General features: G+C 39.8%; 1 protein-coding gene across 7 annotated transcripts in view; it reads right to left on the reverse strand.

Moving 5' to 3' along the window:
- The window catches only part of FHIT (fragile histidine triad diadenosine triphosphatase), a 1035018-nt gene that overhangs the window by 852549 nt on the left and 154991 nt on the right, over nucleotides 1-27478 (reverse strand). For all 7 annotated transcript variants that reach the window (XM_042455374.1, XM_042455375.1, XM_042455378.1 and 4 more), the window contains one exon: nucleotides 13810-13936. In XM_042455374.1, coding sequence (XP_042311308.1) covers nucleotides 13810-13936 — 127 coding nt within the window. The remainder of the gene's footprint in view (nucleotides 1-13809; nucleotides 13937-27478) is intronic.

Raw genomic sequence — 27478 nt, forward strand, 5'->3', positions numbered from 1 at the left:
TTATTATTATTATTATTTATTACATAGGGAATTATCAGACAAAGGACATCCCATCTCTGTCCCGTCATGTTCCCATCCTTCCTGAGCGACCCCAGGAAGTATTTTCAAATGGGATTCACGCTTATCCCGTCCAGTAAGTGCAAATGATGGTGATCGTGTTAAATGCTTTTAGATGAAGTTGTGCAGATTCCGTCATTTTCCCACCATTAATCTGTCATTAAAGTGACATTGGCTGGCATTTTGCATTAACAGAATTGTGTTAATGTAATACGGTTTTAGTGACAGGTTAATGGTGGGATCGGTGCTACAATTTGAAAGCCTTTTGTACCATCACAGTCACAGATGGGTTAAGGATCGGGGAGGGATCCGATCCTTATCCTGTTCCCATGTAAAAATCTCCGTAGTGAAGTAATGCACCAGGCCTTTTCTGCTGTTTCACAAATAATTTATACAAAGTTTAACTTAGCTTGTGATCTTGGGAGTTCTGAATGTTTTGGATAAAAACTATAGAAATGAGGATATGTCCCACTCTTTGAACTAAGCTGGAGTTCACATAGCTGAAAATGGCACAGAATTGTTTAATTAATAATTGTAATAGAAGAAATTCAATCTAATCTCTGAGCAGAACACAGAACACAGCAATACTTTTAAAAAAAGCCGCCCCATGGCAAATGAGCAAAAGGGATTTTACATTAAAACCAAGCTCCACTTTATTTATTCTTTTAAAAAAAGCAGTGACAGTTTAATGCAATATTTCCTCCTATATTTGATCTGGATGTAACTTATAAAACATCCATTACACCTAAATTGCCATTTTCATCAAATAGTCCAGAGGTTATTGTGATTCACTACCAAATTATTAGCAGAAGGAGAAATAATTTTCAGTCTGAAGAGATCCCCCATGATGGAAATAAATCTGTAAGATAAAAAGATCTCTTGATAACTATAACAATCTCTGGCTGTATTAAGGAAGGAGAAAAATTAGATATGAAGTTATAGTCATACTTGTTACTCATATAACACTAAACTTAACAGGGTACGGATGCTGTATTATGGTTAGAAAGACTAAAGGCAGTCCTTCCAGTTTACCACATAAGAACATTTACATCACACACCTTTGTGTATTTTGTGCTTGGAAAGACCCACACTTTTCATTGGGACACACCCTAATTAGAGTGCTAAGGACTGCAGCCCTGATAACCTTCTTGCCTATTGAGCAGACAGATATCCTGTTAAGTGACTAATTTATATGGATAAGATTTTATTGAGTTTAGTTATTTTAAAGCCAGAAGTAATGACTGGTGCACATGCTAGGTTCAACTGATCAAACTGAATCCATTTCATAGTTAGGGTTGTAAATCTTCATGTATTTTGATAGCAAAATGCAAGGACACTTTTGGTAGTTTGCTCCACGTGAACATAGGGATTTCTGCACACTTTTGCATCATTATTTGCACTTCAAGAAATGTACCCTCCAGCTATCCCAATTTGGCAGAGACAATCCTGATTAATCATCTGTTCTTCCACTCTCTCAGTTGCTTTTAAAACACCCTAGTTTCTCTTTGGTGACAAATGAGGTCACCAGTTGTGATGTGGTTGTCTGAAAAACTGGACGTAAGGTGGTTTACATCCAATTAGTAACAAGGATCAACCAAAAACTATTTGTACAAAAAAAATTAAAATTCAAAACAATAACCAATACTGTTAAAAACACAAAAATTTAAGTTTAAAACATAATTGAAATATGTTATATGCTGTCCCCAGTCCTTGCCCCAAAGACAACAGCCATAGCAATAGCAATAGCAATAGCAGCTTTATTTATATACAGTTTCATATCTCCAAAGCAGTCTCTAGGTGGTTTACAACTGTAAACCAATTGCCTCCAACAAGCTGGGTACTCATTTTAGCAGCCTCAGAAGGATGCAGGCCTGAGTCGAGCCGCTCTTGGCTGGTATTGAACTTGCAACTTTATGGTCTGTGAGTGAGTGGCTGCAGTACAGACATTTAACCATTGCACCATCAGGGCAGTTTCCTTTCTGCTGTTTCTGGATATATACTAAGGCATCAAGGTTTTCCTGAGGAGCCAGACGAAATGGGCAGCAGCAGAAATGGGGGTGACACTGGCAGAGGATGTCTCAGAGGCAACAGCATAACATGCACCATAGATAGAGCATGTTGATACTATAGTTAAGAAAGCTTGGTAAACTATATTTTGAAGATCTTTTACTGAAGAAACCCTAAAACAAACAAGCTTCATTTATATACCGCTTCATACCGCGTAAGCAGTGTCTAAGCAGTTTACAACTGTAAGGTAATTTGCCCCCAACAATCTGGGTACTCATTTTAGTGACCTCGGAAGGATGCAAACCCTATGATGCAACAATCCATCAAGTTGAAGACTATGTGTTTGGAGCTCAGACCATGTTTATGTGCATCAACATAAGCTGAGTAATCTTTTCCACTGTTACACACAAAACCTGTGCCTTGACACCTGCCATTTAAAAACAAGAACATCTTACTGGAAAGCTTGTTATTATCTGTGAAATCACCAAACATCTCTTTGGAAACAGTTATAGTGAATCAAGTTCTAATTCTTGTTTTCAATTTGCCTGACAGAAAAATGCTCTCCCATTGACTTATATATATTTGGTAGAACAAAGGTGAGACAAGCAAACTTTTTGTCATCAATCCCATAACAAAGAGATACAAAGAGAAACTTCACATCTGTCTCAAAATTTGATTTTGGAGAGGGAAAGATCAATGTGTTACAGATTTCGAAGACATCTCTCCCAAACATCATGATACATTAGAGTAACAATATGGAATTCAATGCAATTCTCATTGACTTTCCTGCAGATTTTATTTTCATTACAAATGGAAATTCCAAATGTGTGTGCCATTATGTATGATAATAGTTTGACATTTGTTAGGAATAACAATGTATCCCATTCATCTCTTTTAATTGTGTTATTTTTCTGTCATAAATTCAGGCTCTGAAATCTCTTGCACAACCAGTCTTACTTTTTTTATTTTGATACTAAGTTTTGATCACTGAATTTATTAGGGGAAGGAATGGGGAACTGTTCCTAATTACATACCAAATGTAATGGACAAGGTTCAAGATTGGGGATGGGCACCTCCATCCATCAACCTTCTGCTTCTTTCTGCTGAATATTTTCTGCTGAATGTTCATCTTGCTTTCTCACTTCCAGGACATTGTATTACATACACAACAGATCCATTACGTTTTGACAGACGAGAGAAGGAACAAAATGTATTCCATGGTTTCAGTCCTATGGTTAATTTCATCTAGAGTAAACACATTGAATCAACTACCAAACTGTGAGTCAACACAAAAGTAAATCCTTTTTTTACATAATGTTTTTGTTTTTGTTTTGTTTTGTTTTTGCACCAAGCTCTGGCTGGTGGATCCTGAGGTTCTGATAAGAAAATAAAAAACAACTTTTGGAAAATTAAATTTTTGGACTAGAGCTCCCATAATATTTCAGCCAGCTTGGGGGATGTGGGAAGTTGTATACAAAAAGTAGCTTTCCCAACCTCCAAATACAAAATAATAATAATAATAATAATAATAATAATAATAAAGTTTATTTATATTTCCCGCCTCTCCCAAGGATCGAGGTGGGATTACATCAGTAAAAATAATACAATAATACAAAATAAGATCAATAAAACACTAATACTGAATTAACCAACATTCCTATTAGTTCTTTAAAATAACTATTTTGAAATAAAAGATTTCAAAATATGAAAGCCCGTTCATCCTCTTTATCTCATATATATTTCACAATACTATATCACCCATCTTGTCCAATCTGGTAGGGACGATCCCAAATAATCCTTTTCTGCTTTACTTTTTCTTCTGTTTTAAAAACATCCCAGTTTCTCTCTCCTCCTCCCATTTCCCCTCTTTGTCCTCAGATTACTTCCGTTACTGCAAACTGAGTTCAAAGTGCAAAAGTAATTTGTCCAGTGGGCCCTTCAGCTCTGCAGGCTTCAGATCCATAAATTCAACCATCTGTGGATCATCAAGTCCCATAATTATTAAATAGCAGTGACGTGAACATGGACACATTGAAGTGTATTTGTTCATGATACTGCCATTTACAGTGGGATCTCAGTATCCACGGGGGATCCATTCCGGATTGCCCCATAGATACCAAAATCCACAGATGCTCAAGTCCCATTCTTCCTAGTGGTGGTGCGGCCACGTACATGCACCACCAATGGAGACAACGGAAACTGTTCCTAATGGGGACAAGACCACATGTCTGGGCCACAACTGGGGACAATGGGGGCATGCCATCTGCAGATCCTCAAATCTGTGGATGGTATGTCTGTGGATAGCGCAGTCCTACTGTAATAATATGGGGCGTGATAATCTGGGGTTTTGTGGCATCCGTAAGGGGTCCCAGAATCAAACCACTTCACATCCAAAGGACTCACTGACAGGAGGAGATAGAGTATTGCTTGTAGACTCAGACAAAAACAAACTATTGCACCGTCTCCTGATTTGCGTATTCTTCCTCATTTTTTTCCTGTTTTGACCACACTGCTATTGCTTAGCCACAAATGTCCCAGATTTCATCTATGAAATGTTGGAGGACATCAGTGCCAAACTTCTAGGAGTCAATTAATCTCTTGTGCATTGTTTTTATATTAATTTATTCTATTCCAGTTTCTCCACCTAATCTTACCCCACACTTTTAGCCATTTAAAGCCACAGATAAAAGTCACAGCACTTAGTACTGACAGGAACAACAGAAAGCTATCTATGCTTTTTGAATTCAAGATGCAGATGGAGATTAACTATACAATCAATGCATATATAAAGAACAGCTTCAACAAAAGTATATTCTTGTTCACACACTACAACTTTTCTTTGCAACCAAAGTAGGGCAAAAAGTTTTTTTTAAAAAAAATCCATTCTAATTCTTGACGCATATTTTGTACAGGTCACACTGTCCTCAATGAATCACCATAAAATTGTTTGGTCCCAATAACATCCTGCTTATTGTTCCACCTTGGATAGGCTGTTCTTTTCAATAGCCAGTTCAATAAGCTGTTGAAAAATGGTTTGTATAATATAGCTTTGCTGTAGAAATGATGTTTGTCTCTGTCATTATGCTTTATATTCAATCAATTTACAAATGTTGTTCTGCTCCCCTCTTATGCTAGAGCTCCTTATGGCATCCCCGAGCAGAAACCCAAAGATCAATACCGTGTCTGCTGAAAACAATAGGACATAACAAATGAATAGTTTTATTTACCATAAAAGCCCTAGTCCACAAATAGATTCTATTAATGTTCAAATTCATTTTTCAAGCTTTAACACAAGATGAAAGTGAGAACCTTTAGGTGCAATAAGAAAACAACAAGATGCATAGGGGGGAAATACATCCACAAGAGCAAAACAACAAAAAGCAAACTCAACAATGGTTATATTTATTGAAGACACAAGCAGAACACATGCAAAACTGTGTTATGCTGATGGTAAATGCATGCAGAAAAAAGCATGAAAGTCTTAAAATTACTCACATTGGTACCAAAAACGAAGTGTCAGTATTGCTAATGAGTGAAGCAATTTAATAACAGAATTTTGCATTGCTCAGTTCAGTCAAGGTGTTTCTATACCAAGTCCAACACAGATATTCCAGCAAGTTTTGTGAAGCACCAGCACTCATTATAAAACTACCAATCCCAGGATTCTATAGTATGGAGCTACAGCACTCAAAGTAGTGTTAAAGTGCATTATTTCTACAGTGTAGATGCACTCTGAGTCACTCATCTTTCCACTGCTTTTGTATACCATGTAAACATTATGAAGCAAACATGGGTTACTCCACTGATTTCACTTTATAATGCTAGTGCAGGTATGCAGTAATGTATTTGTGACAGAACATGGCAAGATGATACAGAGTGCTTAAGATTTCCATTCCCACTAATTGCCCCCATCTCCCCTTATATATCCCCTGGGGTATTTTAAAACTAACTCTGCTCCACTCCTTGCCCCTCACTTCCAAGCCTGTTATTTCACCATTTTTCTTATGTCCAGCTATAATAAATCTTGAAGGGATTTGGTGATTTTTTAGTATTGAGATACCAAAACAAAACAAAAAAAGTCATTCACAATCTGGAACTCTTATATTTGCTGAGTTTGTATTCCCATGGTATCTTTGTCTGCCCATTTTCTTTGGATGTATAAACTCTGTTTCTAAATGTGTAACTAAAGTTGTGCTAGAAATCTGGGAACTGAATGAGTACTGTCTTGGTTTTAAACCGGTGTATGTCATCATTAATGTACTGGATGAGGGCAAACAAATTGAAACTTAATCCAAACAAGGCAGAGGGATTCAACTTGTGCTAGATATAGTTACACTCATCCTGAAGACACAAGTTTGCAGTTTGGATGCACTTCTGGACTCAGCTATGGATCTGGAGGCTCAGGCTTCTCCGATGTCTAAGAGTCCTTTTGCACATTTAAAGCTTTTGTACCAACTATGCCCATTGCTTGAGATGTTGGATCTGGCCACGGTGGTACATGCATTGAAGGAAGCATAATTTTGTCCCTCTGTGGCTATATTTCTGGGCCAACTGCAAACTAAGGTGTTTTGGATTAAGATATTTTCTTATCAACCATTTCTTATAAAGGGTTTTATTCAGGCAGGCTTTTTAATGTGTAATCATGGGATGGGTTTTATATGGGGTGTTTGTTATACGGGGGTGGGTATTGTAGTTTTATTGTGGTTTAATGTTGGTAATTTTTATATTGTTTTTAGCTGATGTTTTTAATTGTTTTATTGTAATACGTTTTTGTTTTTATTTGTGAGCCACCTTTTGTCCCCTTCTGGGAGAAAAGTGGCATAGAAATTAAATAAATAAATTATCACATTGCTGTTGAAAAGCAAGTTTGACATGAGATATTTCAGAAATTCTTGCAAACTTCACCAATTTGAGGGAGGGGGTCCTTTGCAAGAAGCAGTGTTTTTGATGTTTTAAAAATCTACCACATAAAAACCCACAGATGACTTACCTATTGGAAAGGATTTGCTCTTGTGATGATTGCATATTTGTCACATTATTCATTTCTTGCTTTGTTTGTCAAAAATGCACACTTCAAAATCCTTCAAAACAATCACATGGAGGTTAATAATTTCCCATCTTTCATTCAACATTATTCACCTCTAAATTATTCCATTTTCTTTTGATTCCACTCTTGCTGGCGATTGTTCCTTTATCACACATCAGTTGCTCTATTGTTAGCTTTTTTCTACAGTTCTGCTTGGTTCCATTTTTTTCATTTAGTCTTCATTCAACAAACATTCAAACGCATCTTGAACTTCAGTTTCTCAGTAAAAGATCCCTTAAACCTCTTCTACCTGTTCAATAAATATCTTGGGCATATCACTAAGAATTTAAGAGTTTCTTTCTAATACATATCTCAAACAACTGAATTCCAGGCTTGACCTTACAGGATTAAGGGATTCTGATCACAGGGTAATGAGTTGTGTAAACAAGTTCATCTTGACCACTTAGGCTCCAGGAGCTCAACTATCTTCCCTAGAGGTCCTGCCCCTTTCACATACTGTTTTACTGTTTGTAACAGTGTTGGGAACTCCAGGTTCTTGTTGTTATATGCCTTGAAGTCAACTCTGACTTACAGCAACCATTTATTCAGAAAAACCTTGCCTTCCTCTTAGGCTGAGAAGTATGATTTGCTCAAGCTCACCCAGCAGGTTCAAATGGCTGAGCAGGGATTTGAACCTTGGTCTCCTGGAGTCCAACAATAAAATCACTACCTCATATTGGCTCTGCAAAAGGATTGCTAGCCATGTGGAAAAAGGACAAGAAGATGAATTATTAAACTGCAGTTAAAATGCCAACATGATGAAGATGCATGAATCCCAAAGCAAAATGTAGAGCTAGCTGTGTAACAATATAAACATTGACAGCATTCCAGCATTCATATCTACATATCAGAAGAAAATAAGAGGAGCCTAGTTGAATCAGACCAAAGGCTTTTCTAATACTCTGTTTCCCATAATGGCCAGCCATATGCCAATGGGAAGCCCAAAAGCAGAATAGGAAGGCTCAATGTCAAAGTCATCTCTTACCTGGCAGTATTCAAGAATGTTGTCCCTGAACCTGCAATAGCATATGGCAGGGCTTTTATTTTTAATGAGTATCCAACCTGACTCAAAATGGGCAGTTACACATACACACATTGTTGTCATTGTTGCTGTCTGCCTTCAAGTCATTTCCAACTTACTATCATTTGGGTTTTTTTGGTAAGATTTGTTCAGAGAAGATTTGCCTTTTCCTTGCTTTGAGTCTGAGAGTGGGACTTGCCAAAGGACATTCAGGGGGGTTCCATGACTCAGTGGAGATTCAGTCAATCTGCTGTTAGTTGTTTTTTACAGTTCTGCTTGGATTTCAAGATCCATATTCTAACACTTAAACCACTACACCATGCTAACTTTATAAAATGCAAATTAAGATATTTCCTTTATCAGAAATGCTTGGGACCAGAGATGTTTCAGAAGACCTGTATTTGCATATATGTACGTAATGAGACATCTTAAAGATGGGACCCAAGTCTAAGAACAAAAATAATTTGTTTCATATACATATTATACACATAGAAGATAATTGTGTACACTGTTTTAATAATTTTATGTATGAAACAAAGTTTGTGTACACTGAACGAATCAGAAAGCAAAAGTGTCACTATCTCAGAAACCCATGAAAAATGTTTTGGTTTTTGGAACATTTCAGATTTTGGAATTCTAGATAAGGGAGATCCAACTTTTACGATGGACTCCGCTCTCCTATAACTTCAGATCCCAGTCAAGCTTATCCATTTCTCCGTTTCTGACAAAGACACCCAACTGAGACTCACCACAACTATTTGTAAATAACCCCTTTCTCCAATAAAAAACGCAATAACTATTTGACATCACAAATACAACCTAACAAACAAATGGTATCCACTGAACCTCATTTTTGTAGCCATTGGTGAACCCATCATCTGAAGTGTTGTTAATTTGGCATGATTTTGAAGAGATTTTTGTCCCAAAACTGTGAAGAAATCCTCTCCAATTTGCAAAACACTACTGCCCCACACAGAAAGTTCTTCAGTACTTTCCAGCACCCCAACTGCCTCTATGATTGTCAGAGTCCTTTGCAAAATGGCAACAAGAAGTGACATGACATCACTTCCAGTTAGTTTGTTGAAGACAAAGGTATTCAGAGTACTGTCAGGAAGGTGCAGCCCATGGGGGAGTCAGGAAGGAAATTGTGCCCTCTCTGCTTACATTTGCCTACTTCACCTTTCATGGTGAAAACCTAACTTATTTGTTTCTTTTTACTTATGCAGATGTGGCCTTACTGCATGACAGAAGGTGAATATTATGTGATCATATATTGGCTCAAATTTTGCCCTGTGCAATGGCAAGAAAAATATTCAGTATTTAAAAAAGCAGTAACAACAACAACAACAAAAAAACACCTTATTTAGGTTACTTTGCCAGACATGTGACTGTAAAGAGTCAGATGGCCCAAAAATGCCGGATTGAGGCTACCCACACCATGCCCCCAACCTGGAGTTTTTCTGTCACAATAAGAAATGGCAGAAAGAAGCTCCTTTTTGCACCAGGAAAAAGGTGCCTTTCCACCATGGTGGTTTTTTGGGGCTCCAGCAGCGTGCTGCATCTAAACACAATGACACCAGTGTGCCCAAAACCTGCTGCCATATGGGCAGCGGGACAGCTTCATGGCGTGTTCCCAGTTTACTGGGGCGGGCCTTGTGTGTACGCCATGCTCCCAAGCCACCAGAAAGATGCCGCATTTGGTCAATCTGTCCCCCCCCCCCCCCAATTCTGGCTAGGCCACTGAAACTAAAACTGGAACTACTTACTGCTGAAGGTAACTTTCCCAGCTCTGCCCGTACTCTGGGAATAAATTCACCATCAAAAACTTCCCTCTGTTCATTTTAAACCTGGGTTTTTCAAACACACAAGTTAATTAACCTGACATCTAAAGTGAATTGGCTTTCAAACTTATTCTTTTTGTCTCTAACTCACAGAAATTCAAATATATTAATATTTCATTGTCTGCTAGGAAATACATATATATTAAAAGGCAGGCTGTAAGTGAGTCAGAAACCAAGGAGATAAAATTATTGCTGTAAAGCACAGGAAATACTCTTGTTGCTGGATCAGATGAATGTAGCTTTATGCAAGCCTTTTATGGCTCACAACAGCAAATTGCTTTATTTTACACACCACAGACTGTTTTCAGCCAGGTAATTTTCTCTCCTCCTTTCTTCTTTCCTCTCTCCGCATAATTGTGGAGAGAAGGCTCAGCTTTTGTTTTTAGTAACTGAACACTTACATGTTTGACTGTGAAAAAGAAAGAAAGAAAGAAAGGCTGTCTTGTATGCAATGCAACATATGAACCAGTTCAAACACACACACACTTTACACACTGTGGAATATCAGAACTAATTCTGAAATAAAAATGCATCAGTCAGAAAGGTAACTGTTGGGAAAAAATGTTCAGGTATTATTTTCCTGCTAAAACAAGGGGGGAGGGGGGTTGAATTTAACCACTATTAAATTTAATAAATTTGAGTTTTACCAGTTTATAGATTATTGCTGCAATCCTACTGACTACTTGGAGCAAGCACCTAGGAATATTAAACAGAGCTTATTTCCCCGTAACTGCATACAGGACAGATAGTTATTGTGCACTACTTAGGCACTATCCGCTACAATAGCAGTAAATTTTTAATTACAGTCAAAGCTGGCTATTTCATATAGCTCTACAGTTACCTAGATACAACTAAAATTAAGTTTTGTAACCAGAGGTTGGAAAGCCTGTGGCACATCTCATATCAGTGAACAATGTAAGAACACAAGAAGAGCCATGCTGGATCAGACCGAAGAGCAATCTAGTCCAGGATTCCATTCAGACAATGGCCAAACATAGATGTATAGTAAGCCCACCACTAGGCATGAATGCAATAGCAATAGCAACCCAACTGGCATTCAAAGGAGTACTTCTCCAATACTGGAGGTGATATATAGGCATCAGGACTAGAGGCCTTTGATAGTATTAACCTTTTACTTTTCAATAACATCTGGAAATCTCAGTTACCCAACCCTATTTTAAGACATTTTAGCTGTGGTTTTAATTATGCAGTAACTAATACTGTAATTGTTTTTAACTCTGTTGTGATCCCATCTCAATCCATTGGGAGAGGCAAGAAGATATAAGTAAAAACTATTATTATTATTATTATTATTACATGCCATTTCTTGTGAACTGGAGAGAAGAGCACAGCCAATGTTCTGTAAAGGTTCCCAATTGGTCATCAACTCAATTACTGACCAAGTGTCAGTTGTCATTATCTAATTACTCCAATAAGGGACCTCCTTGGGGCGGAGGGCAGAAACATGCATGTTCTCAGGTGTGGTTATTAGCATGTAGGACCACCAATTTATAGTGCTGGGGAAACAACAGAGATCATTCTAGAATTTTGAGGAAACTCTGGAGCAACAAAACATTGGTGGATACCATCATGCTGCATAACATGGTGGTTACATGTGTTAAGCCCATGTACAAGAATCACTAATTTATTACATGGTACATGGAAGGGCACTTCTGAGGAGCATTCTTGAATAGTGGGCTGGCTTGTTATACCAAAACCATGATTAATTATACTATTAATGCAATAGTTGATATTGCAGAATCCTGTAAGTTTGTCAAGCTATTTACGAAAGTTGTAAACAACTCAGACTGACAGGTCATATGGTACAGAGAGTTTGCTACAATCAGCCAAGACAAGAAACCTGTAAGCACAAAACATACTGCAAGTTTACTCTGAAGCAGTCAGCAGTGATTTTTGATGTGGTCTAGTACATGACCTATATAAACATGATTGCTTTGAAACCATGACTGCATTCCTATTTAAAGATCAATTTGAACACAACAACCCTAGAGGGCTGCCCATGAGCACCATACTTTGCTAAAAATGAAACTTTATGAATAAATCAACATTATTTTGAAGACCATTATTTTGAAGCCTAATGAAAACTTCTATCAAAGCAATGTGGGACTGTTCTGAGCACTTCTGGATATACCAATGATCACAAGCTTTGGAAAACAGTCAACAAACATGTTTGACATGGACTGTACCTTGAAACAAATAGTTTTCATTATATCATCCCAGATGTACTTTTTAATATGTAAGAAACTGTCTTATAAGAGTACAAACTCTTTGTACAGCTAGCTCAGAATTGCGTACTTTGCCTCTGAATAAGGCATATACTCATTGGGATATTCGGCAAAAGTTTTCCCCATTACCTGCAACCTGATCCTTTACATTTCAAGAATAAAAACTTTCTTCAGATCAAGGGCATATTTCAAAAAACTCAATTCAATTTTCAATTCAAATTCAATGCAAAATTCATTGTCAAAAATTATCAAACCATTTCCTGTATTGCTATGTACTGTATTATCCTACTTGAGAGTATGTATTTCCCCTGGAAGAAGATTAACCATCCATTATGAAGCCTCGCCCTCCCTCCAGTCCATCTGCCTTGGTCCAGGCCTTGGAGGTAGAGAGGAACTGCTGGACCTCTTACCCTCTCCCTCCACCACTCCCTTCTCCTTCTGTGTCTTGTCTTTTTAGATTGTAAGCCCGAGGGCAGGGAATCGTCTAACTAAAAAGATTGTATGTACAGTGCTGTGTAAATTTACAGCACTTCATAAATAAAGGTTAATAATAATAATAATAAAAGTTGTAAATGACCATATGCCACTGACAGGATGCACCAAAGACAAAAGGGTGGCTTTAAAAATACCAGCCTATTTTAGCTTAACATCTCACTGCCAGAAATTAAGAGGAATTTAAATCTTGGAATTGGACAAACCTAGAAATTTGGAAGCCACAGAATTATGACACCATAACACAGGTAGAATGGATACCTCAAGAAGCCCAGAGTCCTAAATTGGGACGCCAGATTTGGCACCAAGGTCTGACATTCCTCACCCTTGTTCTAACTAGATATATCTCAAATATGATCTTGGACTCTCTGCATGAAAGCACAAGCTTTGCCAATGAGTTATCATTATCTCCTCAGTAACTATAAGAGGATTTTTTTCTCATGTAAGAAATCAGTATTTCTGTCTGATTCCCCCCCCCCCACACACACACACACAAACAATACAGAAAATGAGAGAGAATCAGATTGTTTAGCTGGTGGTATACCCCAGGGAATCATGGACCTGTTGCTTTGATGCTGGTGTACCTGACATTTAGCCATCTTAAGAGGCTTGTTGCATTTTAATTCCAAGGACACACCTCAAAAAGGCCCCAGTGAGGCATTTGCTGAGATGACAACACTGGTGACAGCATTAGCAAAGATCGATGATACTACAGGACCAATGATATGACAGTTTAAACAGAGAGGATCTTCCGAACACTTTCAGATCTTTTTTTGAAAAGAAAGAAAGAAACACCATCTGTTTATTTATACATCTTCTTTGGTGAAAAGGTCAGGAGAAAATTCACCTTTAAGGTCGCCGTTGCCAAGCAACTGCTTTCAGAAGTTCTGCAACACTGATCAAGCATATTATGTTCCACTGACTGGCTTCAGAATAAATATGAGTAACATCTTACCTGTTCTTCCATGTGAAGAGAGAAGATGCTTCTTCTCCTATGGAGACTGCCAAGTATCCAGCGCCAGTACACTTGATATTCTCTAGGCACAGAAAAAAGGATACGGCCTGGGACCACCGGCTTCCGATTCACTAGGGCAAAAGATAGTTCCGTCTTCAGAAACACCACTGAAGGCTTGATGAGATGCTGCCCAAACCGAAGCGACATAGTCAACCCTTCAACATGCAAGGACTGTTGAAGAAAATAAAGGAAATCATCACATCAATTGTTGTGGTGACTTTTCTCAGACATGTTGCAAGCAAGACCACTAACATAATTCTGGACATAAAGCTTACATAGAATACCTTTGGATCATCGCAGCTCAACCTATTTTTACTTTCCTATTTATTTACCTAAAGAAAATTGTATAGCTTGACCAACAGTTGTTCCTCTCTCTTTTCAGTAATGCCTCACCATTTTAGCTAGCGACGTTTGACAAGAGGACGGCCAGGTATAATTCTAACATACACATCAAGAATGGGCAACAAATTTGTAAGCTCTGGAGAAACCCTGGTGATCTATTGAGATTTTCTTTGCACAAGTAGGAAGAGCAAAACCCAGGGACCACCCAGTGAAATTTAACAATGGGGGGAGTCATGCTCCTTAGTTCCAAAGTTCCTAAAAAGGCCTATAATTAGTTAATAAAAGACAATCTTTTCCGTATTTTTAAAAGGAGAATCTCTCTTGTCCTTTTGCAAGTTGTAGCGTTTTCTTATTGTTGTTGTGTGCCTTCAAGTTGTTTATGACTTTTTGGCCTTGAGCAGACATTGTGGTCCTGAGGCTGGTTGCCGCCATGGTCCACAATGGATTGCTGGCAAGGAACACTTTTTTGTGCTTCTTTTTGCGCTGCGTTTGGGCTGTCTTAGGCAGCCAATGCATGGCTTTGGCCCAATCCAGGAGCATGCATCATCTGAACACCATGCCCCTTGACTGGCCCAAAGGCTGCACTTTTGGCCTGTTTCGGGTCCATAGTGACCCTAAGGCAAACCCTATCTTCATAATGTTTTCTTGGCAAGATTTGTTCAGAAGGGGTTTGCCTTTGCCTTTTTCCCTGAGGCTGAGAGTGTGTGACTTGCCCACTGGATTTCCACGAAGGAGGGGGAACTTGAACCCTGGTCTCCAAAGTCATAGCCCAACACTCAAACCACTATACCACTCTGGCTCTCTGCATTCCTTAGCATCTCCATTTGTTAAATCGTCAACATCCATGATTTTGAAGATCTAAATTATGGTTTGGAATAGGCACTTTCATTTACTCTAGAAGACTGATTGTGACCAAACACTCCTACACAGTAACTAAATTAGAATCATCAGTGCAATTGGAATCCATCATTCAATCCCAGAAAATAATGCAAATGCACACTCCAATTCTGAATTCCCTATGCATTGTACAGATGAAAAACCTGGAGAGGAAAGGGTGACACATCTAAAAGTGCCAGTTTGGGATTGTGAAAATCATATCAGACTTTAGCTTTGTAAATGGCTATAGATGTGATTTAGTTCCCAACCAGATGAGGACCACTAATTCTTACTTAGCATCAAGTGTGAAGTACTACAGTAAATGTCAAACTTCATCCTCTGTAGCTGTACATTTATGGTAGCTATCATGTGATTTTCCAACACATGTTATTCACAAATGACATACAAATCTCCAGTTGTGAAGAGTACAGCAGCACAGCAACATGTACAAAGGCATGCCAGTCATCTCAGCAGCAATGGCCATGCCTTTTTGGAGCCCCTTGTTATATGCCTTCCCTGGCAGGTGAGGCAGTTTAGCTATTCATGCAAGACAGGAAATGTGGTAGATGGTTACTAGCAATGCATAGGGATGCAAACCTTCCCTTCATTCATTTGTTTATGCATGCAGAGACAGATAATTTTAAAAGTTCAGTCCCTCACCAGGCAAGGTTGTGAGAATTTTTGTACATTTTCCAGTGATTCTCTTTCAACTTTGGACATTTCTTTTTCAAACATTTACTTTCAACCAAATAATAACAACAACAATAACAACAGTAATAATAATAATATCGTTATCCATAGAACTCTGGATTTTATGGAAAATAAAGTTTTCCTGCGGGGGGAAATAAAATAAAAATAAAGTGAAAAAATCTCCAAGGGTGGGGTGTCTTGATGCCCCCCATTAGTCATCAAGGTGAGAAAATTTGCAAGTATTTTTACATCCCTAGGGCAGTGAGAGCAGGTATAGTTCCAGACAAGCTGAGTTTTCTATTCCAGCACAGGGAGGTTATGATCACAAGGGCTGTGGGCAGAGCAATTAGACAGAGATACAATACTGTTGAGGTTCCAGACAACCCAAGCAGGTGAAGCATTACATACAATTTGTGTGGCTACTCAATGGGCTGATGTTCTACTGAGCCTTGGTTTCATGCATCCTTGTGGTATCAGATAATTATACTCAAAAGGCAGGCTTAATTTATGGTATTCAGTCTAGAACATCAGCCCAGCAGGAACATTTATTTAGCAACGTTTGTGCTCATTTGCAAAATAATCAGAGCACTTAGGACACAGGAGGGAAGACACTGGGGACTGACTGTGACTATACATGCACGCACACACCTCGCTTTATATGTTAATTGCAAAGACCTAGTTTCCACGGAAGATGAGATAGAGCAGGGCAAGGCAAGGCAAAGAAGAACAAGGACAAATCAGGAAGAACAGAGTATCCTGTTGCTTAAGCCAGAAAACAAATCAGACCTAGAAAACATTACACCTGATACACTGGAGATTATTGGTTTTAGATTACTATTAATTATTATTATTATTATTATTATTATTATTATTATTATTATTATTAACCTTTATTTATAAAGCACTGTAAATTTACACAGCGCTGTACATACAATCTTTTTAATTGGACGGTTCCCTGCCCTCAGGCTTACAATCTAAAAAAACATGACACAAAAGGAGAAGGGAAAGATGGTGGGGAGGGGGCCTCTCTAGTAGGATAATACTTATAAAATACATAGCAATACAGGAAATGATTCAATAAAACAGACAACAAAAGAACATCAAATAGCAAGACAATTATGCAATGCCTGGGAACGCTGCCCTGAACAGGATGGTCTTCAACTCCGTTTTGAAGCTGGTTAAAGAAGTTATGGCTCTTGCTCGCGGGGGAAGAAGGTTCCAGGAGTGAGGGGCAGCGAGTGAAAAGGGGCGAATCCGGGAAGGGGCAGAGGAAATCCTGGGCTGGGACAGCAGACCTTGACTACCAGAGGGACTTTCCTTGCTGATGTCTTCACAGTTCTTTTGCTTGACCACATTGCTTGGCCACACTGAGTCTGACATCCCTCAAGACACCAGTTCTACTCTCCCTGGAGGATCGAGACTGACAAAAGTAGGTGGCACTTCACGGGAAATATAACTTTTGCAGCTGGAGCATCAAAACAGACCATTCCAATTTGGATTTACAAACATCATTTATCATATATACTCATGTACAAGTTGACCTCATGTATAAGTTAAGGGCAGGTTTTGGGGCCAAAATCATACATATTGATATGACCCATGTGGAAGCCAAGGGTAAAACATAGGGGCATGTAACAAAGGATCTAAAGGGGGAAACACGACTTCCCTCCCTCCTTCTTCTCTGGACATCTCCCAACCATCTGACATTACTCCCCTGGTGCTGGAGGTGAAGGTTTTAACATCAGATTGGGAAGGGAAGGAACTGAAGGGAAGTGGGATTTGGTGGTCAAAGAGGGAGGAGGAGGATGGGGAGAGTATATTTTAACATCGGATTGAGAAAGGAAGGAAAACAGGGCAGGAGAGATCCAGAGGAGGAAGAGGTTTAGGAGAGAAGGTTTTAACATCGCATTGAGAAGGTCGATCACCTCTTTCAGACACATTCCCTGCCTTGGCAGCTCTTTCAGAAATCACTGCTGAGGCAGGGAGAGTAGGGCATCGGAACAGAGCTTCTTTCAGGACTTTTCTAAGCAGTATTATTGTATTGACCTGTAAACAAGTCAGCCCAGGATTTTGGGGCATATTTTTTTTTATTTATAGTCACATATATAAGGTACTGCTTTGAAGATAGCAGATCTGTATGTTTAGAAATCAGCCCATAGTACTAGTCAATCAGAAGAACATGAGCCAATTTAGATGTGATGGGGGCCAGCCACATGCCATGTCTTTGCTCCATTCTGTTTTGATTCCAGTCAACTGCTCAGATTCTGATAGAGAGGAGGAACTGGTAGGTATATCTGGAGTTATCAGTCAGGATTCCACTGAACTCATAAATATAGCACTTGAAGAGCCATATTTTCCACAGGGAAAAAGGTACCCTCTAAACAGATTCACCTGAAGCGCTACTGAAACACATGCCTTAAAACCATGAAATACTAGCCCACCAGATCAAGCAGCACACATGTCAACCAAGATGCAATGGTGGTACAGGTCCCCACAATTATTACTTAAGGGAGGGATCGGGGGGGGGGGGAGAGGAGCATGGGAGAAAGAGACTTTCCTAAGAGACATAAAAGGCCTCAGCTAGGCTCCTGCCACTATGAAAACAGTTTATCCGATTACAGCTGTCCTGTGACTCCTGACTGTGGAAGCCAACTATGCTCTTTTCTTCTTCTCTGCTTCGTGGACTCTCACTCATGGTTTGGACTGGTCACAGTGACACACTTTACAAATGTTTCTAGCAAGGAATTGTTTTGTCTGAAGGGTTGTTAAATCCTGATCCCTTATCTGTCTGATATCTTGTATTACTTGCCAACCCAGCTCTAATAGTGGAAGTGTGCCTAGCTGTAAAGGAAACCACTTGTAGAAACAAAGCCCAAGAAGATAGGGTAAAGAAGGAGGGAGATCTTGCTTCTGCATCCTTTGTACTCCATTGCATATAAACCAAAACCAGACCCTCGACATCCTGTTTCATTCCAGAATCAGCACATTATTTGTTCTTATCTGTCTTCAAGTCAATTCCAACCTATGGCAACTCCTCTATCCTAGGATTTTCTTAGCAAGGTTTAGTCAGAGGAAGTTTGCCATTGCCTTTCTCTTAAACCAGAACTGAATCTACACTGCAGAAACAATGCAGCTGGACACCACTTTAACTACCATGGCTCCATACTATGGAATCCTGGTCTTTGCCATTTGCTGTGGCACCAGGGCTCTTTGACAGAGAAGGCAAAGTATATCACAAAACTACAATACCCAGGATTCTATAGCATTGAGCCACGGCAGTTAAAGCAGCAGCAAACTGCATTAATTCTCCAGTGCGGATTCAGCCTGGGAGAGACTGACTTGCCCAAGATCACCATGGGTGTTTCCAGGATTCGAATCTGAGTCTCCTGCAGTCTTAGCCCAACACTCAAACCACTACACTACACTGGCTCTAATAGAGAAGACAGACAAGTGACATACAGATGGGTACTACCTGATGTCTTACATATGAATCTTTCTGCTCTGTCATGAGGGCTATGTACGTTTATTGCAAGATTTGGCGAGTGTTGGTGTGTTGTTGTTTTTTTAAGTACTATTTTTTCTCAGAAGGGAAATATGCTATAATATATTGCTGGCATTTGTTTCCCACATAGCCATAGAAACCTATATACTGCAGAAACAAGCTTAGCTCTCCACCCTTCACTTCTTCACAGCATACAGACTGAATCCGATTAGCAATAATTTTAAAATGGGAATTTAAAAAAAGAAAGAAAGAAAAACCCTCAAAGGCCAGCAAGAAACCACTTACCAACATTGAAAAATAGAGGAAGGGGGAGAAGGGGAAACTAACACCTCTAAAATAGAATTATAAAAGGAGAGAGTGTCAAGCACAAGGAGCACACTGGCAGAACAGAAGATGATGCTTCCTGCCATCCTAAAAAATAATAAACACTTCTAGCAGAAGGTTGATGACCTTCGAAATAAAGGCAGATCCTATGCTTCAATAACCAAAGCTCCTGGGAAAGTCAAAAAGTGATGACCTGATACTTTTTATTCTAACTCTCCCTCTGAATTACTAGGGACCAGCATGCCGCTGAGACCCCAACCTGCTTAACAGTAGCTAGGAGATTCACTGAAGGAAGAAATAATCAAATCCGACTCTGGAATGTAAGGTAATCGTATGCTGGAGAATGTTTCCCGTTTCAGAAAGCAACAAAATTTGAGATGAGCAAGAGGCAAGGTTAACCTTCTCTTTAAGGGTTTCACAATTCATTCCCTGTGCATCTCCTATTAGTGTGCACTGGCGTCTCCAAAGAAGTAAAAGTTTTCCTTTAGTTAAAACTGCAGCATGAGATGAGTCTGGGAGATACAAACATACACGCACATATATTGATCAGAGTTAGACAATGCCTAGATCACCACAGCTATATTCATGAATCGATATCAATTAATATATAAAGTTTACTGTGGGAAGTTATGTTATATGTATATATTGAACATTTCATTAGCAGTCCTGTGCAGAAGGAAACTCCCTTTCTAGGCAAAGGTATACAGCCTCTGTACTGATGTCTGTTAAAAAGCCCTTGGAATATTTTCTTTACTTGTTTCAGACAACTTTTTAATTTATAGTTCAATTCATTGCATTTAACTGCTTCTGTTTTAACTCTTTGCTGCTTGCAGGGATTGGTGAGTGTACACTGTTTTTATTCTGTGTTGTTGTTTTTAACCTGATGTTATCATAATATTTTTGTGGTTTCATAGAAACATAGAGTTGGAAGAGATCACAAGGGCCATCCAGTCCAAACCCATTCTGCCATGCAGGAACTCACAATCAAAGCACCCCCTGTAACAGATGGCCATCCAGACTCTGGGTCTGTGCAGACCACTTCTAAGGAGTGGCCTGCAGCCACCCCTTTTAGAACCAGATCAGGGCTGCGGCAACTGCATGCCGCAGCCCCAATCATGCCTTTCCATTGAGCAAAAAGGAGCTGTAAATAGCAGTTCGTTTTTGTGCCCTGGAAAGGGCACTGTAGCCACTGCACCCTGACTTTATGGTGCTCCTTTGGCACTGCATCACTTAAACACAGCATCAGAGGAGCGCTGTGGCACTGCACGCCATGTGGTGCAGCACGCAGTGCCATGCTGCCATGGGGGCAGAGTCAGGGTGTGTGTTGTGTGGACGCCATGCCCCGACTCCACTCAGGCCAGCCTTAATGGCCAGTTTGTACAGGCTGTCTGTTTACAAACCTCCAAAGAAGGAGACTCCGCCACTCTCCAAGTAAGTGTGCTTACACAGTTGAACAGCTCTTACTGTTAGAAGGTTCTTCCTAATGTTTAGGTAGAATCTCTTTTCCTGTAACTTGAATTCATTGCTCTGGGTCCAATTCACTGTAGCAACAGAAAATAAGCTTGCTCCATCCTCAATATGACATCCCTTCAGATAGTTAAACAGGGATAGCATACCACCTCTTAACCTTCTCTTCTCCAGGCTAAACATACCCACCTCCCTAAATCTCTCCTCATAAGGCATGGCTTCCAGACGCTTCACCATTTTGGTCACCTCCAATTTCTCAACATCCTTTTTGAATTGTGGTGCCCAGAACTAGACACAATATTCCAGGTGGGGCCTGACCAAAGCAGAATAGAGTGGCACTATTACTAGAATCACATTGGCCTTTTTAGCTGCCATATGACACTCTTGATTCATGTTCAACTTATGGTCTACTAGGACTCCTAGGTTCCTTTCACGTGTAGTATTGTTAAGCCAGGTGTCCCTCATCCTATATTTATGCATTTCATTTTTTCTGTCTATATTCAAGTTTCTTTGAATGCAATATCATATAATGTAATTTTATCTTAATACAGTGAGCCCGCGCCATCATCTTACTGCAACAGTATAAAATTACATAAAAGCTTAACAAATCTCATGTCAACATTTGTTGAGAAAAAGGAACTGTAGTTCAGAGAATGGGCATAGTTCACTGGCACAACATATTCTCTGCATAAAGAAGTTAAATTCCCCCCTTCTCGACCCAAGAGAGTTTCACAAACCAAGTCACAAAGAACCCTCTAGGAACCTTCAAAGAACTGCTATCAGTTGGAATAAATTGGGCTAAATAGACATATGCATGGGATAATTTGGGACATTTCCCAGTTGCCCTATTTTCGAATTATCAGTACACATGCACATCTACTAAGTTTCTCTGATACAGACTGTACCACAAGCCCACACACAAATAAATATAGCTTTCCCCATGTTGTCCTAAGTATTCTTGTCCATTATCTACAATAGACAGTGTGTCCAGTGTTACTGGATCTGCCATAGGGGCTCAGTGCTCTCGGTGCTTTTTTCACCATATTCAAAAGGTAGAAGTGGTGGTGAAGTGTCAGGGCTCCAGACCAAAGACCTAGGCCTTTAAAAGTCCACTCCTCAGAAAGGCCAGAGACTGCATAGTGTACGATCAAAAAAGAGGGAGACCTCTGCTGAGCTTCACATCTTGTATACAGAATGATTTTTTAGAGTACAGTGTTCCATACTGCAAGAAGGAGGCATTCGTTTTCAGAAAATAGCCTACTCTCTGAAGAATACTGAGAGCAATTGTCAGGCTCACCATATAACTGCAGCCCCCCAAACTCATCACCACTGACTATACTGGGTAGGAGCTGCAGGGTTTTGCCTTCATCTATTTCATTAACTGATGCAAGAATTAATAATTTCAAGAGTCTTTTGCCCTATGTGTACGATTATGTGCTATGTTGTTTGTTGCTGTTGCTGTTGTGTGCTTTTAAGTTGTTTCTGACTTATGGCAACCCTAAGGTGACCCTATCATGGGGTTTTCTTGGGAAAATTTGTTCAGAGGAGGTTCACCATTGCTTTCCCCTGAGGCTGAGAGCATGTGACTTGCCCAAGGTCACCCATGGGTTTTATGGCCGAGCTGGAAATCAAACCATGGTTTCCAGAGTTGTGGTCCAACACTCAAGCCACTATGCCACACTAGCTCTCCCAACATTTTCTTTAATCATTTTTTGTACTTTGGAAATTTTGGTTCCCCCCCCCAGAAAAAAAACACACACGTTTTTCCAAGTTTTTATGCAGAAAGGACAACAGTTTTGCACAAAACAGTACATTCCCCCCCCCTACAAAATACACTATTTTTTGTATTTAAAAGTCCTCATATTGTGAAAAAAAATCTCCTAGCAGTTGACCATTTTCTCTATAAGGTGCCTTGATGTGTCAAGGAACTCTCTGTCTCATAGATCGGAAAAATTGCATGTATTGTTTACATTCCTATTCAACAGTATCTGGAAGGCCATACAATTCCCACCAATGTGGGAATGGAAATGAAGAATAGAAAAAGGCTAACCAATCTTCCATTCTTGTGTGTTGCTGAACACATTTTCATAATGTCAAAATACGCGTCTAGTCTTCCATATATTATAATGCTGTGCCTGCATTGCAGGGATTTTGGAATTGTAATAGACTTTTTCAGTGGAGGAATCTGAAGCCCACTGTTCTATCTTCAGACAGAGAAAGCAGAAATGGCAAAGGTTGCATCCTGATCTTTTGAACAGGTAGCTGAAGGGTAAGGGCTAGAAACCACAGAACTGAGATCTTAGGGCTGCAGCCACCACACCTGTGAGATAAAGAGAATCAGAAGCAACACAATATTGATACAGGGCTGAGATGATATGTGGACATGACATTCGATCACCATCTATTCAGCACAAAAATGGCCACCACCAGATGGAAGGTAATACAACTGTAGCCTAGGCCAGATATGAGTTTATTTTCCCCCTCTCTCTAACACTGCCTGTATTGCTGCATTCATGACAATCTGCAGATCCTTTATCCTCTTCTATCCTCTTCACTTAAAGTAAACACTTTTCCAGTGCTGTCCTACCCTCCTTGACAAGAAGCACTAATTAGTCATTATGTACCATTTAAACCACCTCCCCCCTCCCAACTTTAGACGAAAGGGTCACATTTTCAGTGTTTGTGCCACTGTTTTCAACAATGCAACTGTCTTGTAATCTACTGCACAGCCAATTTCTCTTCAGCAAATGTGTCAAGGGAAGATTATTCTCTTCAGAAATAGTTGGCCTTGTACAAAGTGCTGCATTAAGAACTGAACACTTTAGGAGAATTGACTTAACAACAATAATGAGCAGGAAATGGCTGGTGATGCTATGGCGTGACTCTTGCTGGACTTTACCTCTTCAGAATGCAGAAGGGAAAATCATGCATGGAATCAGAATGCTCCTCTATGCAACATGCCCACCAAAACATTTATGTGTTACATTTTGCCTGTGTGGTTCTTCCGAGGAACCTAAGGCACATATGTTCCCTCAAGAAGACCTTGGGTGGTAGATTTCACAAAGATAAATGATTGGTCCAAACTCATCCAGGGGCTGATCAGATAGGTCAGGATAGTACCGACTGACCTCGTGCTATTCTAGCCTCAGTGCTCACTCAGGTCGGTCCCGGGATCAACGCTGGGATGGGCGAGTGTTTACACACTTGTTCCTGCGCCAACTTGGGACCTGCTACCAGTGTGTGCTCCTTACTTTGCTGCACTGCTGCTCATATCAGAAGTCCCTGTCGCATCTGATGCAGAAAGAGGGTGCCTGGCTGCACTCACATGGCCAGGCACACCATTCCCACATCAACAATGAGGGTCTTCTGAGTATGACAGATGGCATAGCATGGTAAGGAGCATGGGGGCTGTCTAAACATCAAGGAAACTCCACAACAAACTAGGGGTCAAATCAACCTGGGGTAAAGGCTGTTTATCCTGGAATCAGGCTAGATCCATCAGGTGCATGTCCAGGCTTGCAGGAATGGGTCTGATCCTAGCCCCAGGGTTTTGGTCTGGGTTGTGTGAACTAGATGATGCAAGGTCAAGGGGAGTAGAGGCTTTTTGGCCCATGCGGACCACCCTCACCCCACCCCCATTTGAGATTGATGGTAGAAAGGAGATATGGCTGGCATGGTCTGGGGAGAAGAACTAGTAATACTCCAGACAACTCTACATTGGACTTGGAAGGTAGATTTGGGAACTGCGAGGTATATTTTGGTAGAACTGTTATTTATCTAGTGTGCACAAGAGAAACCATTTCTCTAATTGTAACTGGGATTTGTACTCAGAGGCTGAGATCCTATTTAATGCCAATACACCATATAGCTCTGTTGGCACACTTACAAGGACAGAGGAAATGGCGCAGTCAGGGAGGAGCAATGATAGCAAATGTGTGTGGAGTTAACTTTCCAGCCATTCGAGAGGCTGTTCTGTCCATAGGATAAGGGGGCAGAGTTGTGTCCGCATTCCACTGTGGGGTGGGGAAATGGGATACAGTTTGAGTCTCTCTTATCTGAAATGCTTGGGACTAAAGGTATTTTGGATGGGGGGGGGGTCCAGATTTTTTCCAATATTTTAATAATTTTGTGCATGAAACAAAGTTTTTGTACACTGAACCATCAAAAAGCAAATATGTCACTATCTCAGCCACCCATTAAAGAAGTTTTGGATTTTGAAGCATTTCAGTTTTCGGAATTATGGATAAGGGAGACTCAACTTGTACTAGATATCTCCCTCTGCAAGTGTAGTACAAGTGGCTATTCTTTTGTCCAGCAAGTGTGAATGACATTCAGACCTGAATCACATCGCACTTGAGGGGAGGGACTAATGGCAGAGGGTTGGGAGAGGGTGTAACCAATCCCATCCCAGGTTTTTGGGAAATCTGCCATTTTCCCCCTCTCCTTTCCCAGGACCCACCCTACATTCCAACCTTCTATCGAGGAAGAATTGCAAAACATTCTCCATTCTGAGCATCATTTAGAGAAGCAATCTGGGAACATCTTCCATATCCATTCCTCTGAAAGGTCCTCCATTTTGAGTAGGACATTAGAACTGCGCACAGACATTCCTAGGAGAGCTTTGAGCTTTGGTTTGGAAATGTCTTCCATTCTGAGCAGGACCAAGAGGCATGCACTGCCATTCCTACCAGTGTTTTGCACTTTGATTTGGGGATGTCCTCCATGGGGGGGGGGGTGCCTGGCCCTCCCAGCATTCCCTTCCTCTTTTTCACTCCTTCCTTCCATCACCAATGGCATGCAGATGATTGACGTTTATAAAAGTTACCAGGATGTATTGATCACAATCGATACTGAGCATACATTTTCTAGCACCGCAAATCTAGTGGGAATGACAATCCTGTCAAAAAAGATGTGAATGCATGGAATAAGGAAATCATTTGCTTCCATAGTGGGAACTATGCATCAGGCTGAATCGATTCAATGACCCGGTGTCAATGCGACTGCAAACCGGTTTAAATACAAGCGGGAATAAGCCCCAAGTGTGCTGACCCCTGCAATTTCCCCAAATGCGGGACACTCGACTGCATAATTTGTGGTAGATCCCCATGGCTAATGAGAAGGCCAGTCTTTGCGCTGCTAGCATGAGTTCAGAGGGCCATTTACACTACATAATTATAGTGCTCTGCTTCCACTTTAACTCCTGTGACAACATCCTATGAAATCTTGGAGTTTGCAATTTAGGTACAAGTACAGTTGGCCTTTCTTATATATGGATTTTTTATACACGGATTCAAGCATCCATGGTTTGAAAATGCTCCAAAAAAGTATAAATTTCATATATTAAACCTTGATTTTCCATTTTTAATAAGGGACACCGTTTTGCTATGTCATTATATTTAATGAGACTTGAGCATACACGGATTTTGTTATACATGGGGGATCTTCGAACCCCAATGTATAACAAGGGTCCACTATATTTAGAATTCTCAGCCAGCGAGATCTAGTTCCTGACCAAACTACAAACCCCAGGGTTCCATAAGATGCTGCCATGTCGGTTAAAGTGGAATCACAGTGCTTTAAGTGTGTACTTTAATGGGCCCCAGCTATTAACAGGGAAATAGGAATGGGAGAAAAAATCCATCACAATTATTTGTTAGTTAGCCAAGAAAGAAAGAGGTTTCTTAATGCTCAAGAAATCCTATTAAAAAGAACAAAGTACTTTGTGAGGCTACCATAAGATTCTTTTTGTTTTGGCAATATTCATCTGCACAAAAAGTCACATGGTTTTATTGCACAGATAGCAAGTTTTTTTGCACAGAAAACATAGTCCACAGAAATACGCAGATTCTCCTGTATTATTTAATCCTTTTAACAACACTTAATGTTGTTAGAACTGTAGCACATTTTCTTACCCACAAGCAAATTCAATGATGCAGAGTATAAAATTGCCCCATGCCCAAAGGAATGTTTGTGTATGCAAAATAAAATATATGCCTCTCAAATACTCAAAGGCAGAATACAGGGCAGAATAAAAGTAAAATAAAATTGGGCAAGGGCGGATCCAACTCCTTTCACTTGCATACTATTTCTTGTATTGTGGGGCATTTCTGATTGCAATGCATTCTATTGTTTCCCCTCCCCTGCCCCTGAAAAAAACCCTCATTTCCCTTGAAGGGGCCAATGAATTAAAATGACATTTTATTAATTACACCATACTTTTCAGAGAAAGCAAAGGAAAGAAAAACAGCTTGAGATATAGACAAGATAGATAAATAGACAGACAGATAGAGTGTCCCAATAGATTCCATTTGCTGGGATAAAAAAATTATCCTTATTGCAAAAATATGAAGAGTTGTGGGATTTTTTTTCCTCCCGTTGTTTTTGTTTTGGTAATTTTTTTTTATTCAGACAAGCATTACCCGTGCCATACTCCCTCCCCTTTTTGGTTTGTGTTTTTAAGATATTATTATTATTATTATTATTATTATTATTATTATTATTATTATTATTAT

Source organism: Sceloporus undulatus, chromosome 2, assembly GCF_019175285.1.
Source record: "Sceloporus undulatus isolate JIND9_A2432 ecotype Alabama chromosome 2, SceUnd_v1.1, whole genome shotgun sequence".
Lineage (NCBI taxonomy): Eukaryota > Metazoa > Chordata > Lepidosauria > Squamata > Phrynosomatidae > Sceloporus > Sceloporus undulatus.